This window comes from Nematolebias whitei, chromosome 18, assembly GCF_014905685.2.
Source record: "Nematolebias whitei isolate Nwh7 chromosome 18, NemWhi1, whole genome shotgun sequence".
Lineage (NCBI taxonomy): Eukaryota > Metazoa > Chordata > Actinopteri > Cyprinodontiformes > Rivulidae > Nematolebias > Nematolebias whitei.
The window spans coordinates 13,753,279-13,765,891 of NC_056515.1; the positions used below are offsets into that span (position 1 = coordinate 13,753,279).

At 41.4% G+C, this 12,613-nt stretch overlaps 1 protein-coding gene across 1 annotated transcript in view; it reads left to right on the forward strand.

Moving 5' to 3' along the window:
- Nucleotides 1-12,613, forward strand: part of LOC119425045 (netrin receptor UNC5D) — a 215,966-nt gene that overhangs the window by 182,943 nt on the left and 20,410 nt on the right. Inside the window, exon 14 of the mRNA XM_037692571.1 lies at nt 686-770. Coding sequence (XP_037548499.1) covers nt 686-770 — 85 coding nt within the window. The remainder of the gene's footprint in view (nt 1-685; nt 771-12,613) is intronic.

Here is a 12,613-nt window from a genome sequence, read left to right on the forward strand (position 1 = left end):
TGAGCAGAGCTTCTTAAAGTCATGGCTGAAAGGCAACAACTTTTTTTTGTTTCCTAATAATAGATTTAAATTAGTTAATTATTTCAAAGCTAATAATAACATCCCATTCATAGTCGAACTGGGTCATACAGACTGAGCCATTAATAAATGCTAAAACTAATATGTTACTAATTTCATCGTCTTTAGCAACCCATTCGTGTTCCCTACCAAAAGTGGGACCAAATATTCAGCTCAGACAACTGACTGTTTAACATAGCGTAGGATAAATTGTAGTATAGTTTGATGTCCACCTCTCCTGCTCAGATTTCCTGCATTATTCAGGCAGCTTCTTCTCAGGGCCAACATTCATCATCCTGTCCCTAAAGGAGCTTTATCCACTCCCAGATTGGTGGTAATTGTTTATGATACTGCACAACATCGCCTATGATTATGTGTTCTCGTGTTCAAAAAGGAGAAAGTCTGTGTGTGTATATGTGTGTGTGTGGGGGGGGGGGAGACAAAAAGAGAGCTGGCAGCTATGATTCACAAGACCTCTGAGACTTGCTTCTGTCACCTCTTTCTGGGGCCATCACCCCTCTGGCTGTCAACCTCAGTAAAGAGACCTGACAGCTGAGCAGGTGTGTGCCATGTGTGTGCATGTCGAGCCGTGCACTGATCAGCTTTCACACACCTCTTTCCTCTGCAGGTATCAGTCTGTTGGTGCCTCATGGGGGGATCGCAGAAGACACTACCTGGGAAATGTACATGAGCATCAACCAGGAGGACAGCAGGTGAGGGACTCCTTCACTAGTCTGCTTTGTAGACTGCTCTCTTTTAATCCTGCAGCCCCTCGTGATGCATCTCTCATCCATCTTCCCATGACACCGTCTGCTCTTTTCGCTGCCAAACAAACGCCGCAAACATACAATGATAAACACGGGCCTCCTCTTATGATGCCCACAAAGTGACATGTAATGTACATATTCGTGCTTGCAGATGCTCATGTTCCCACCCAGCACGCTGCCTTTTATCATCTTGCAAACACCACAGGGGAGGACATGGTGTGTCACAAACACATCGGCAGCTGCAGACAGATTGCATTGCTGCCTTAAGCAACCATCTCAGTGGAGGAAGATACACTTCACCACTATGCTAGTCTGTTTTGTGTTTGTAGACATGACTGTGACAGTATCGCTTTCCATCTTGACTGGTTAGAGGAGTAAATATTGTGAACTGTGTGAAGTTATAATGAAAGGTAATATCTGGGTTTTGGTCAAATGGAGTCTGTCTCGGCAACTCTGTTCTCACAAAGCTCCGGCTTAAGGAGGAAATGTCTTGATAGATAAACCCCGTTTGAAAAAAAAACTAATCCAATGCCTGGGACTTCCTTCAACACAGCCTCCAAAGATATCTGACAATTACATGTCAGGTTTTTTTTTTTTAAGTTTTGGCAGGTTTTTGATTTAATGCAGGCAAAATCACAATGTCAGCATGTTCCTGTTGAATTGTGAGATATCTTAACACAACCAACTGCTAGTGCTTCTCAATAAAGTTGGATTTCTAAAGGAAAATCAAAAGTGACATTTTGTGCCATGTAAAATTTAACCTGTCATCTCACAACGCTTCCACCCTTCACCCACTAGAGCCTGGGGTCATGGGGGAGGGTGGGCTATCCAAGGTCATATGTAGTCTCAGAGCTCAGTTAGTGGGCTAGTTGCACACTCCTGTGCCTTAAGTCTTTCCTGTTCAGCCGAACTGTTGCCCTCTGAGCTGCTGCTTTGCTCTGATAAGCCTGATGCTGTTTACTTTCCTGGCTGTCGTTTAAGTAGCTGCAGGATCCGTGCGCCACAGAGCTGTCAGTCAAAGCCTATCTTCTGACAGCCGCAGAGTCCAGGGGAGAAATTGGATCTTTTCTTCTTATTCAAACCCCGGCCATCTACATAAGACGTCGGTTTCCTCAGCAAAGAAAGGAAATCGATCAGCTCTGGCTCAGTTTCAGGTGCTCACATGAGCTTTCGGGTGTCCTCTAGGCATCAAGAAGTTGTTTATTTTGTGAACTTCTCTAGCTCTGCATGGAGGCACAAGGTTGTCCAAGGACAAAGACTTGGTGGGTGACAAAATACATGTAAAAGGAAGTGACTCAGAAAACTCATTAAACACGTTGAATGGTGTTTTTTCTTATTTCCCGAACATATTTGGAAAATAAAAAAATTAATCTACTCTCAGTTCAGCCAGTTCAAGCTGAGGGCTTGACTGCTTGTTGCTTGTTGTGAGTTTCACCAACTATTCTCAGTTATATTCCTTAAAAGTTGCTCACATGAGGCACACTTTTCATTTTCCTGTTTAAAACTTTTAAATGTTTTTCTAGGCTCTGTAGGTCTAAGAGACTTCACAGTAGAAACATAATTGAAGGTATGAACAGGTCCAAAATGTTGGACTTAACATGTCTGAACTGGCATTTTGATTTATTTTATGTTTTTTACAGAGTTCAAGCTTGGTGGGTTTTACAGGTTTTTCACTAAATATTCAACTGACAGTTGATGAAATCACACACTAAATCTTGAGCTGACTAAAATGTTCAAATCTTTTGCCAATAAACTTACTACCACAACTCCTTGTTTTTTTTTATATAAATTATACATTAAGACATAAACAGATTTTTTTTTTTGCACTTACTGCGTTGTGCTTCTGACTGATAGCACTTTCAGTTTTCTCTCACATCTCCAAAAAATGCCGAGGTTGTTCACCAAAGTTTTTGTTGTGTTTAAGATCAAACATCATTCAAACTTCATGCATTCAACAAATATAGAAGTATTTGAGTTGACAGTATTGTCACCAAATACTGACCTTTGTTCACATCCAGTAGGGACATCAACACATGGATATCAGTTTTAGATGAGATTGTCTACCATATGAATGAATGCATTTTTAATGCATCTTAACTTTAGTGATTTTTTTTTCTCAGCATTTTTGAAAAAAAAAAAAAAAAAAACACCTGTCCGCATACAAATCCTAGAGACCACACATATGTCATCTTTCTAACCTCTCTAGGTTCTGCAAAGCTCTACAATGTCTCTAGTTTACCCCCACACACTTATACAGTGCTTTGTGTTGTTTCACACTCTACATTTTTTATTTTTTTTAGCATACACCAATAAATCTCTTGAAGGCAGTGGGGGGATCAAGGACATTGTGGCAACCTAAAGAAACTGGGGAGCAGTTGACTGATCTGGGGATGCAGTAGAAGTGGTCTCCAGCTACAAGTACTTGGGTGTGCATGACAACCTCAGCTGGAGCAACAAAACTACCAGTCTGATCAAGAAAGCTCATCAGAGACTCTACTTCCTCAGGCGGCTGAGACGAGCTGGTCTGGAAGCTCAGTCCTCGCCTCCTTCTACAGGTGTGCAGTGGAGAGCATCCTGTGCTCCAGCATCAACGTGTGGCATGGAGGCTGCACAGCTGCAGAAAGAAAAGCTTTGCAGAGAGTGGTGAAGGCTGCACAAATGTTGGAGTCAGTCTCCCCACTATCACAGACATCCACACAGGAAGAAGGCCACCTGCATCATGAAGGACTCCACTCACCCAGCACACACTTTTTGCCTTGCTCCCCTCAGGAAGGAGGTTGAGGAGCATTAAGTGTAGAACTATTAGACTGAGGAACAGCTTCTACCCTGAAACTGTTAGACTCATGAATTTCTAACCAGGATAATCACTTAATTCCACTTTAATTGGAAATTTGACACTTTGTGCTGCTGATTATCCATGCTGTTGATTTCTTGCCTTTAAGTTGCTACATTCAGACCCATCTGCTCATGTTCAGGCTGCTGTTTAATACACCATATTGTTTAGCTTATATATCACATCCTTGTATACAGTTTCTTCTTTTTTTAAATATACTTTATATTATTGCTATTTTTGGGGTGTAATTGGGACCTTGAGTACACAGTTTCATTCCACCTCATGTACCACATGTGACTAGAATGACAATAAAGTACCTTGAACCTTGAACCTTGAACCTTGATCGAACCCTTGATTCTCTGGCCGGAATGTGCCCTCTCTGTTCATCAGTTTATCATTAGCTCTGTGTCTGTGGGACTGTGGGACTTCTGGCTTAAAACGACTTTGTTCTTCCCTTACTGATGAGAGCAGCTCTGAAAGTACGGAGGGTGATCCGTACAGGCAACACTGCAAAAACCAATCAATTTATAGAGATTAAAATGCTTTAGCAGAGCTGAGATTAAGAGCAGAGGAAGATGATGATTCTCTGAGGGTTTGTCACTACATCTTTCTTTGCATGCGTTATCACAAGACACATTGTTCCTGAAGAAGTATCGATTCTTTTCACCCTCAAAGTTTTCACATTAGTAACAAATCATATCTGTTTTAAAAGCACAAGGTGTGCAGCACATTCATTAAAATTAAAATAATTAAATATTTTGCAGACAGTAGCATGTTTGTGATCTTTTCCGAGTGTCTCCAGTAAGGTGAAGTATTTTAGTGTGTTGTTGATTTCCAATAATTAGTGTAGATGACATAAACAAAAACTGTCTGGTTTTGTTTTGTAAAAAAAAAATTGTCTGGTCTTTTAAGATAATTTCGTCAAACTGTACCTTTGTAGCTTTGGTTGTGAGAAAGGGCCAGTTGTCACAGGTCTTTTTGTATCACTTCTGTTTTCACTTGGTCAACTCTCTGTTCTGTTATCTCTCACTTCCAAAAGCAGGCGATAATGTTACCGTCTGTCTGCGCTTGTGTGTTTGTTTGTCTGGCATGTTAGCAAAATATTTCATGAACAAACCCACCATCCAATCATTGGATGGACAAATACAACAGATTATTTTAAAGTTCATCCTAATTTTAGACAACCATCAGAGATATTCAAGATTAGCAAAAAAACAAAAAAGATTATAACTCAACTATTTTTACAAATACTGAGCTAACATTTGTAGTAATTGTAGGGTGCATTCACACCCGCCCTGTTTAGTCCGCTTTAATTGAACTCTGGTCCGTTTGCCTAGAAAGTCCGGTCCATTTGAGGAGGTGTGAATGCACAATCGAACTCTGATATGGACCAAAAAAGAGAACGCTGGTCCGCCTAGGTTGTTTTCACACCTGATAGTCCGATAGACTCGGTTCAGTTGGGGACCAATATTCATGACCTTTTGTTTACATTTGAGCTGGTGCGTTTGCATTCACACTGCACTGTGCAGTCGAGCCAACCTGTTCGAACCAACCTGTTCCCCCACTCGCCTGTGGTGGCGCTGCAAGAACTACTGAAAGAAACAACACAAAATCCTCTGAAGAAGACACTTCTTCTTCTTCTTCTTCTTCTTCTGGAAATAAAAACAAAAACGGAGTGGCATCAAGTTTTAGCAGTTTTAGGAGTTATATTTCGTCATTTTTCAACAATGGACTCAGCATGAGTGGAAGATGAGGCAGAAGACCATGGAGAATATTGTTTTTCACACAAGGCAGCTGACAGCTCCATATGAGGTAAGAGAAATATGTGTTTGTTTGCCCCGCGTTGTTGTAGTCCTCTTCCTGCTTACGGAGCGGGGCCCGTTCTGCTTAAATTCACACTGTACTTGAACCACGCTCAAGTTTTCTTCTATCGGACCAAGACCTAGGTTTTAGCCCAGGCCAGCGTTCGCCTTTTTGTTCCGTGACAGAGTTCGATGGTGAGTTCACACCTCCCCAAACAAACTGGACTTCCTAGGAAAACGGGCTAGAGTTCGGGACAACAGGGCTGGTGTGAATGAACCCTTAAAAACCTAGGTCTAGGTCCAGTTGAAGTGAACTCTGGCGCAGTTCTAATGCAACGTGAATGCAAGCGGACTGGCGACCGCTCCGAAATCATGAAGTGGACTGCAGCGCAGGGCAAACAAATGCACATTTCTCTTACCTCACACAGAGGCCGTCAGCTGCCTTGTGTGGAAAAACAACATTCTCCATGGTCTTCTGCCTCATCTTCTGCTCATGCTGAGTCCATTGTTGAAAAATGACAAAACAGAACTCCTAAAACTGCTCAAATTTGACACCACTCCATGATTTTTGTTTTTATTTCCAGAGCTAATTTGCTCTCAGTGTCTTCTTCAGAGGTTTTCGTATCATTTTCTTCAGTAGTTCTTGGTGCAGCGCCACCACAGGCGAGGGGGAGAACAGGTTGGCTCGATCGACTCAGTGCAGTGTGAATGCAAACTGCACCGCTGAAAATGTAAACAAATATTCCGAATTTTGGGCCCCAATTGAACAGAGTCTACTGGACTATCAGGTGTGGAAATACCTGATATTTTTCAAAATAATAGCTGTCATTCATAGCACATATTCAGAGAAACCATAGATTGTGTGAAATAGCGAAGAGCATTAATTTTAAGATTTGACCAAAACAGCTATAACAGTGGCGTATCCCTGTGTCATAGAAATTTACTTCTTTTGACTAGAACACACCTTAGCAAGATTATGTGGATGTGGTGACTCTCCAAGCTTCATGCACAAATTTGTGCACATGTTAAGTGTTTGGTTGCAAAGAGGTGACTAGTTTATACCCAGCAGACATAAAATGTACTCAGAGGACTGAATTAAACAGTACTTCTTTAAAAAAAATTCAGATTGAGTTTCTTTATTGCCGTTAGTACCACATGTGGTTCATGTGGTGGAGTGAAATTATGTACACAGGGTCCCAGTTGTACATCCAACAATAAAATGTAAAAGAAAAACAGTAATAAGATCTAAGATATGAACTAAGAAAAACATCAACTAAAAATACACTAAGCTCTAATAGCATAAAAACAATATACCAAACAGCAGCATGAACATGAGTCTGTGAACAGATGAGCACGCATGAACACAGCATCATGAAACAGATCAGTATCAACATGATGTGATTTTTCACAGTGATTATTCTGGTTAGAGATTCATGAGTCTAACAGCCTCAGGGTAGAAGCTGTTCCTCAGTCTAGTGGTTCTACACTTAATGCTCCTCAACCTCCTTCCTGAGGGGAGTGGGGCAAAAAGTGTGTGTGCTGGGTGAGTGGGATTTTTCATGATGCAGGTGGCCCTCTTCCTGCATCTGGATGTGTAGATGTCTGTGATGGTGGGGAGGCTGACTCCAACATCTTCTGTGCAGCCTTCACCACTCGCTGCAAAGCTTTTCTTTCTGCAGCTGTGCAGCCTCCATGCCACACGTTGATGCTGGAGCACAGGATGCTCTCCACTGCACACCTGTAGAAGGAGGTGAGGACTGAGCTTCCCAGACCAGCTCGTCTCAGCCGCCTGAGGAAGTAGAGTCTCTGGTGAGCTTTCTTGATCAGGCTGGTGGTGTTGTTGACCTAGCTGAGATTGTCATTCAGGTGTACACCCAAGTACTTGAAGAGCATTTAGCAAATTCAAGAACCGTGGGCCAAATCTGGTCCCTCAAGATCAAAACTTAAATGTAAAACATTGTATCTCTGCTCATTTTTTCTTAAAAAAAAAACTGGTAAATACATCATTCAGTGTGGACTTCTCTTGCCAGCTGGCTAACTTTGAAGCCAGAACTACGGTTGGATCATTCTGTCATTATTGATTCTGGTGTGGAAAGAGTAACAGAACGTCAAGTGAGACAGATCAAACTCTTGTTCATGAACCTGCAACCAAGAAATATATCAGGTATCTGACTTGAGTTAATGTATCAGCTGTAAGTGGCCCATGGCTCAGACAAAGTTTTTAAAATATGGCTCCTTTTGGTAACTGAGTTTGACACCCCTATTTTAGAAGAACAAACGCCTGTATTCTACAGTTTGCTCTGTTTCAATTTGTTTTGATGTTTAAAAATCAAAGCTGATGTTTTTTTTGTTATATTTGTAATTTTTGCAGGGTAAATTTATTGACCCTTTAATCAATCTGAAATGAAGTACTTGGACTTTGGAGAGTAAAATCTAAATTATTTTAAGATTTCTTCAGCAGCTATGAAAACCTGCACTAAAGTGAAACAAAAACGAGGTTTTACATTATGAAAGATGGTAATCTCTGTTTAAAACTAAAACAGTACTATGAATAGCTTATATTAACAAACAGTTTGAAACATTTTATTGTTTAAAAATGAGCCAAAAAAATCCTTTAGGTTTTATTAACTTGTTGTAATGCACAATAAAAAAAACTGCAATCCACTGCAGTGACAAGTGTTGGGTATTAACATTTGACAAGTTAGTAATAAAATAAAGGACTGTCAGCAGTTTTCACAAGGTCTATTTCTTTGATAGAAAGTGCTGTCACACCACAGCTGTTCACATCGTGTTCTGTGGATTTAATCCACAGTTGTGGAGACAGAAAAGAGTTTTTTTCACATGTTCCACAAAGAAAACCAAATTATGTTCCATTAACAATGAGCACAGTCAAATATAAACTCGTTTATGAACTGAATAAAGTTTATAATCTAGGTAAATCAATCATAAAAACCTTTCAGTGCTGCAACCTTTTATTGCCTACCACTAAAGGTGAATAATGATTTTGCTTGTGTTGTTTGTTAGTTTGTACGATTAGTAAAATATCACATAAGTCAGTGAACTTACAGATTGCATCTAAAACTGCTTAACTTTTAAATTCAACTTGATTCAAGCTGGTCGCCACAGCCAACCTAACGTAGAAAACGTTAAAATGACAGCCAGATGTATACAGATGTAGTAGACTGTGGTGTGGTAGTAACTGAGAGTCATTTACAACATGTGTTCTGAACGTCACACATTATGGTGACAACGTTGACAATAATTGTTAGAGTGCAACTTTAATGCCCTATTAACAAAATATCTCACAGATGTCAATGAAACTTTCAGAGAGCTGAGTATATATTCACATCTACAATGGATTAATTTTACAGTCAACTCAACACAAGTTGGCTGCTATAGTTTATTAACCTTAGACTACACAAAAATGGCTATAAATCAATTAATTTTACAGATAATGAGTTAAGATTCAGTGTGGTAGTAGCTGACTGTAAAGTGCAGCACATACTACAAGCTCTAACAAATCATGGGAGATCAAATGAGACATTGCAGGAGATTGTTCCTGTTGGCATTGTCATGTTTTTAGCTTCTCTCCGTTGGCTCCCTGTCAAATTCAGAATATAATTCAAAATCTTACTTCTAACCTACAAAGCTCTCAACAACCTAGCTTCATCTTATATTCTAAAAAAGTTAAATCTGGTCCTCTGGACATTAAAAAAAAAAAAAAAAACAAAGCAAAACAACAAAAAAATGTAGAAACGTTTCGTCTCTCATCCAAGAGACTTCTTCAGTCTGAGGTGCTGTATTCAGCTCAGTCTCTTAAATAGCACCTTCTCAGAGTGGATCAACCAGTTTTGCTGCTGACAACCAAAACCAGCTGATCACATGCTCAAGAAGGACCATCAGCCTAACAATGGATCATTAGCACACTGATGGCTGTTTACTGTTCACAGAGGGCTGAGTGATACTAGCAATCACAGCATTGTAAGAGGGGGACAGTTGAACCCGGAGGCCTCCACCCCTGTTTAACGATGGACGATTTCTTTTCACAAAGATGGCCTCCTTTACTCCTCTCTCAAACCATCGTTACTCTCTATCCAGGATGTGAACATCTTCATCCCTGAAAGAGTGACCACTGGCCTGGAGATGAGTGTAGACCGCAGAGTCCTGGCCTGATGATGTTGATCTTCTGTGCTGGGCCATCCTTTTGGCCAGTGGCTGTTTAGTTTCCCCGATGTAAGACTGATCACAGCCCTCCTGACACTGAACAACATACACAACATTACTCTGTTTGTGCCGGGGGACTGGATCTTTGGGATGAACCAGTCTTTGCCATAATGTATTTTGGGGTTTAAAACTCTGAGAACTCTAACTCTGAGAAGGTGCTATTTAAGAGACTGAGCTGAATACAGCACCTCAGACTGAGGAAGTCTCTTGGATGAGAGACGAAACGTTTCTACATTTTTTTGTTGTTTTGCTTTGTTTTGTTTTTTTTGAATGTCCAGAGGACCAGATTTAACTTTTTTAGATTTTTCTACCTGGATTATTGAGCATGCATCAGGATATTTTGATCCATCTTATATTGTTTCCCTAACAGAGCACTTTGCTCTCAGACTGCAGGTTAACTTGTGGTTCCTAGAGTTTCCAAAAGCAGAATGAGAGGAAGATCTTTCAGTTATCAGGCTCCTCTCTTGTGGAACTAACTTCCAGTTTCTGTCTGTGAGGCTGACACATTTTCCAGTTTTAAGACTGGGTTTAAGACTTTCCTTTTTGATAAATCCTATAGTTAGGGTCAGCTTGTTATGCTGACATAGGCTTAGACTACTAGAGAATAAATTGATCTCATTTCCTTAAATGAATTGTTAAAATTTAATCATTTTCATTTGATACTCTTTCTAGCTTAACATGTGATTCTTGACCTGCCATTGTGTATCTGTTCCTAGGTTTCTTCCTCATGAGGGAGTCTTTCCTTTCCACTGTCACCTTCATGCTTGCTCAAGATGAGAGTTCTGTGATGGAGTTAAACTCAAAGCAGCCTGCTCCTCAGATAAATAATGTTAAATTATTATTTTTATATATGAATGTTTCTGTTCAGTGCCCTGAGATGACTTCTGTTGTGACTTGGCACTATATAAATGAACTGAACTGAAAAATTGAATTGAACGATTTGAACCAAGTGGCTGTAACCCTCTTTAAAATTTGGGCATGAAAGGTGAAGGACAACAAGCAATGCTAAGTCTTTATTGTTTCAGCGATTGAGAGAAATGTGAGAAACACTGTCAACAGCCTGGTGAAAACCAAGATTTATGTGGGATTTTGTTGAGCATTCTGCACGCTTAAGATACAACCTAATTAACAACAGCAATCGTAACCAACAACAACCGCATTAATGGTTCTTTGTTCTCATAAACACCATGAGGGACGTGAAAAAAAATCATGTGTAATCTTTGTTCACAGGCAGTCTGGCTCACTACAGCAGGTAACCTTGGTTTCATCTGAGCCACAGGCTGATTAGCACAGAAGTTCAGCTGCATGACAAGGTGCTGCCTGAGTGTGTTACACTGGATTTTGGCAGTAGATTTTTATTATTTTTTTAACACTAATTGGTAGCATAAATAATTAAAAAAAATAAAAAATAAAAAAGAGCTAAACCAGAGCATGTGTGATAGACAGACTGCAAAATTACACAGTTGGGGGATTTTTTTTAAATGAAATATGTCATATTAATGCATGTTAACTTTATTTTAGGATGTCAGTGGTTATATTATCAAAATATTTTGTTCTTGATTTTGTCCAAAAGACAGGGGTTAACATAATTTTATGTGTCTGTCTGTTAGCAAAATATTTCACGAACCACTAAACAATTTTAAATTAAACTTGCAGAAAGTTATTACTAGGTATACCTCGACAACTGATGAACTTTTGACGTGACCTTGATCAAAGATGGCCACCACAGCTTACTGACCATAGGAAGCACAAGAATCATTACAATTCAGTAAGTTTTACAAATTGTAAACTTAAATTTGTTGTGATACTAGCTAGGTCTCATTCTTTTTTTTTTTTTTTCTTTTTTTTTTTTTTTTTCTCTGAGCTCAGTTTAAGTGTAGAAACATTGTGAAGTGTTTCAATGAACTTATCATCATCGCTCAAATTTTTTTTTTTTTTTTTTTTTTTTTTAAAGAAAGAGAAGAAAGAAGAATAAATAAATAATAAAAAAGAAGAAGATAAGACGAGAGACCACCATGACAAAACAACATGCACAGCACAATGCCACCCACAATATCACCATGAAACATTCGACATCGCACAATGAATCATCTAGCTTCCGCCACTACCCAACCTAGCGTGCATCTGTCAAAGCACCTGAATCCAAACACCCGCGCAAGCACGCCCACCACCACCAGATTTCTCCAAAAGAATGCCCAATAGTGGACGCGGGGGCCCACAGACCCGCCCCCCCCAGGACACAATGGCAACATAGGGAGGACCGGAGCCACAGACACACAGCGGCCCACAGGCCCGGAGCCCCAAGAGTCTCCCAACAGGGAGAACCGCACCCCCCCAGAGAGGAGCAGAGGAAAGAACCGGGTGACCCCAGCCACCACAATGCAGAGCCTCCAGGAAGCTGCAACGACGAGCCCACAGGCCCGGCCAGCGACCCATGCCCCCCCCCAAGTAGATCCGGCCATGGACACCGAGCCCCAAGCCCCGAGGCCATACCACCCCCTAGCAGAGCCCCGACAGAGCCAGGGCACCCAGGCCCCACCAGGCAGCAACCAGGGCGGACCGACGTGCACCCCACCACCCAGCCCAGACACCGAGAGCCACCAATGCACCGGCGGCAAGGGAGTCCCCCGCCAAAGGGGGGCACGACCGGGGGGAGTGGACCCCACACCAAACGTGGGGCCCAAATTGATCCAAGAGAGGGGGGACCACCAAAAACCCAACCCGAGCAACCAACAGGCACACACAGATAGCCCGACAGAATCTCTGTCGGGCCGACCGCATGCACCATCTACCTGACAGCGACCACAGGCCGGCCCCAGCCCAAGGGGCAGAGCAGCAGGGAGCCGCAGCCGAGGAGGGCCGGCTCTCACATCAAGAGCTCCGCACCATAGGCCCGGAGACGCCCCAGCACGCCACCCATGCACCCCCCC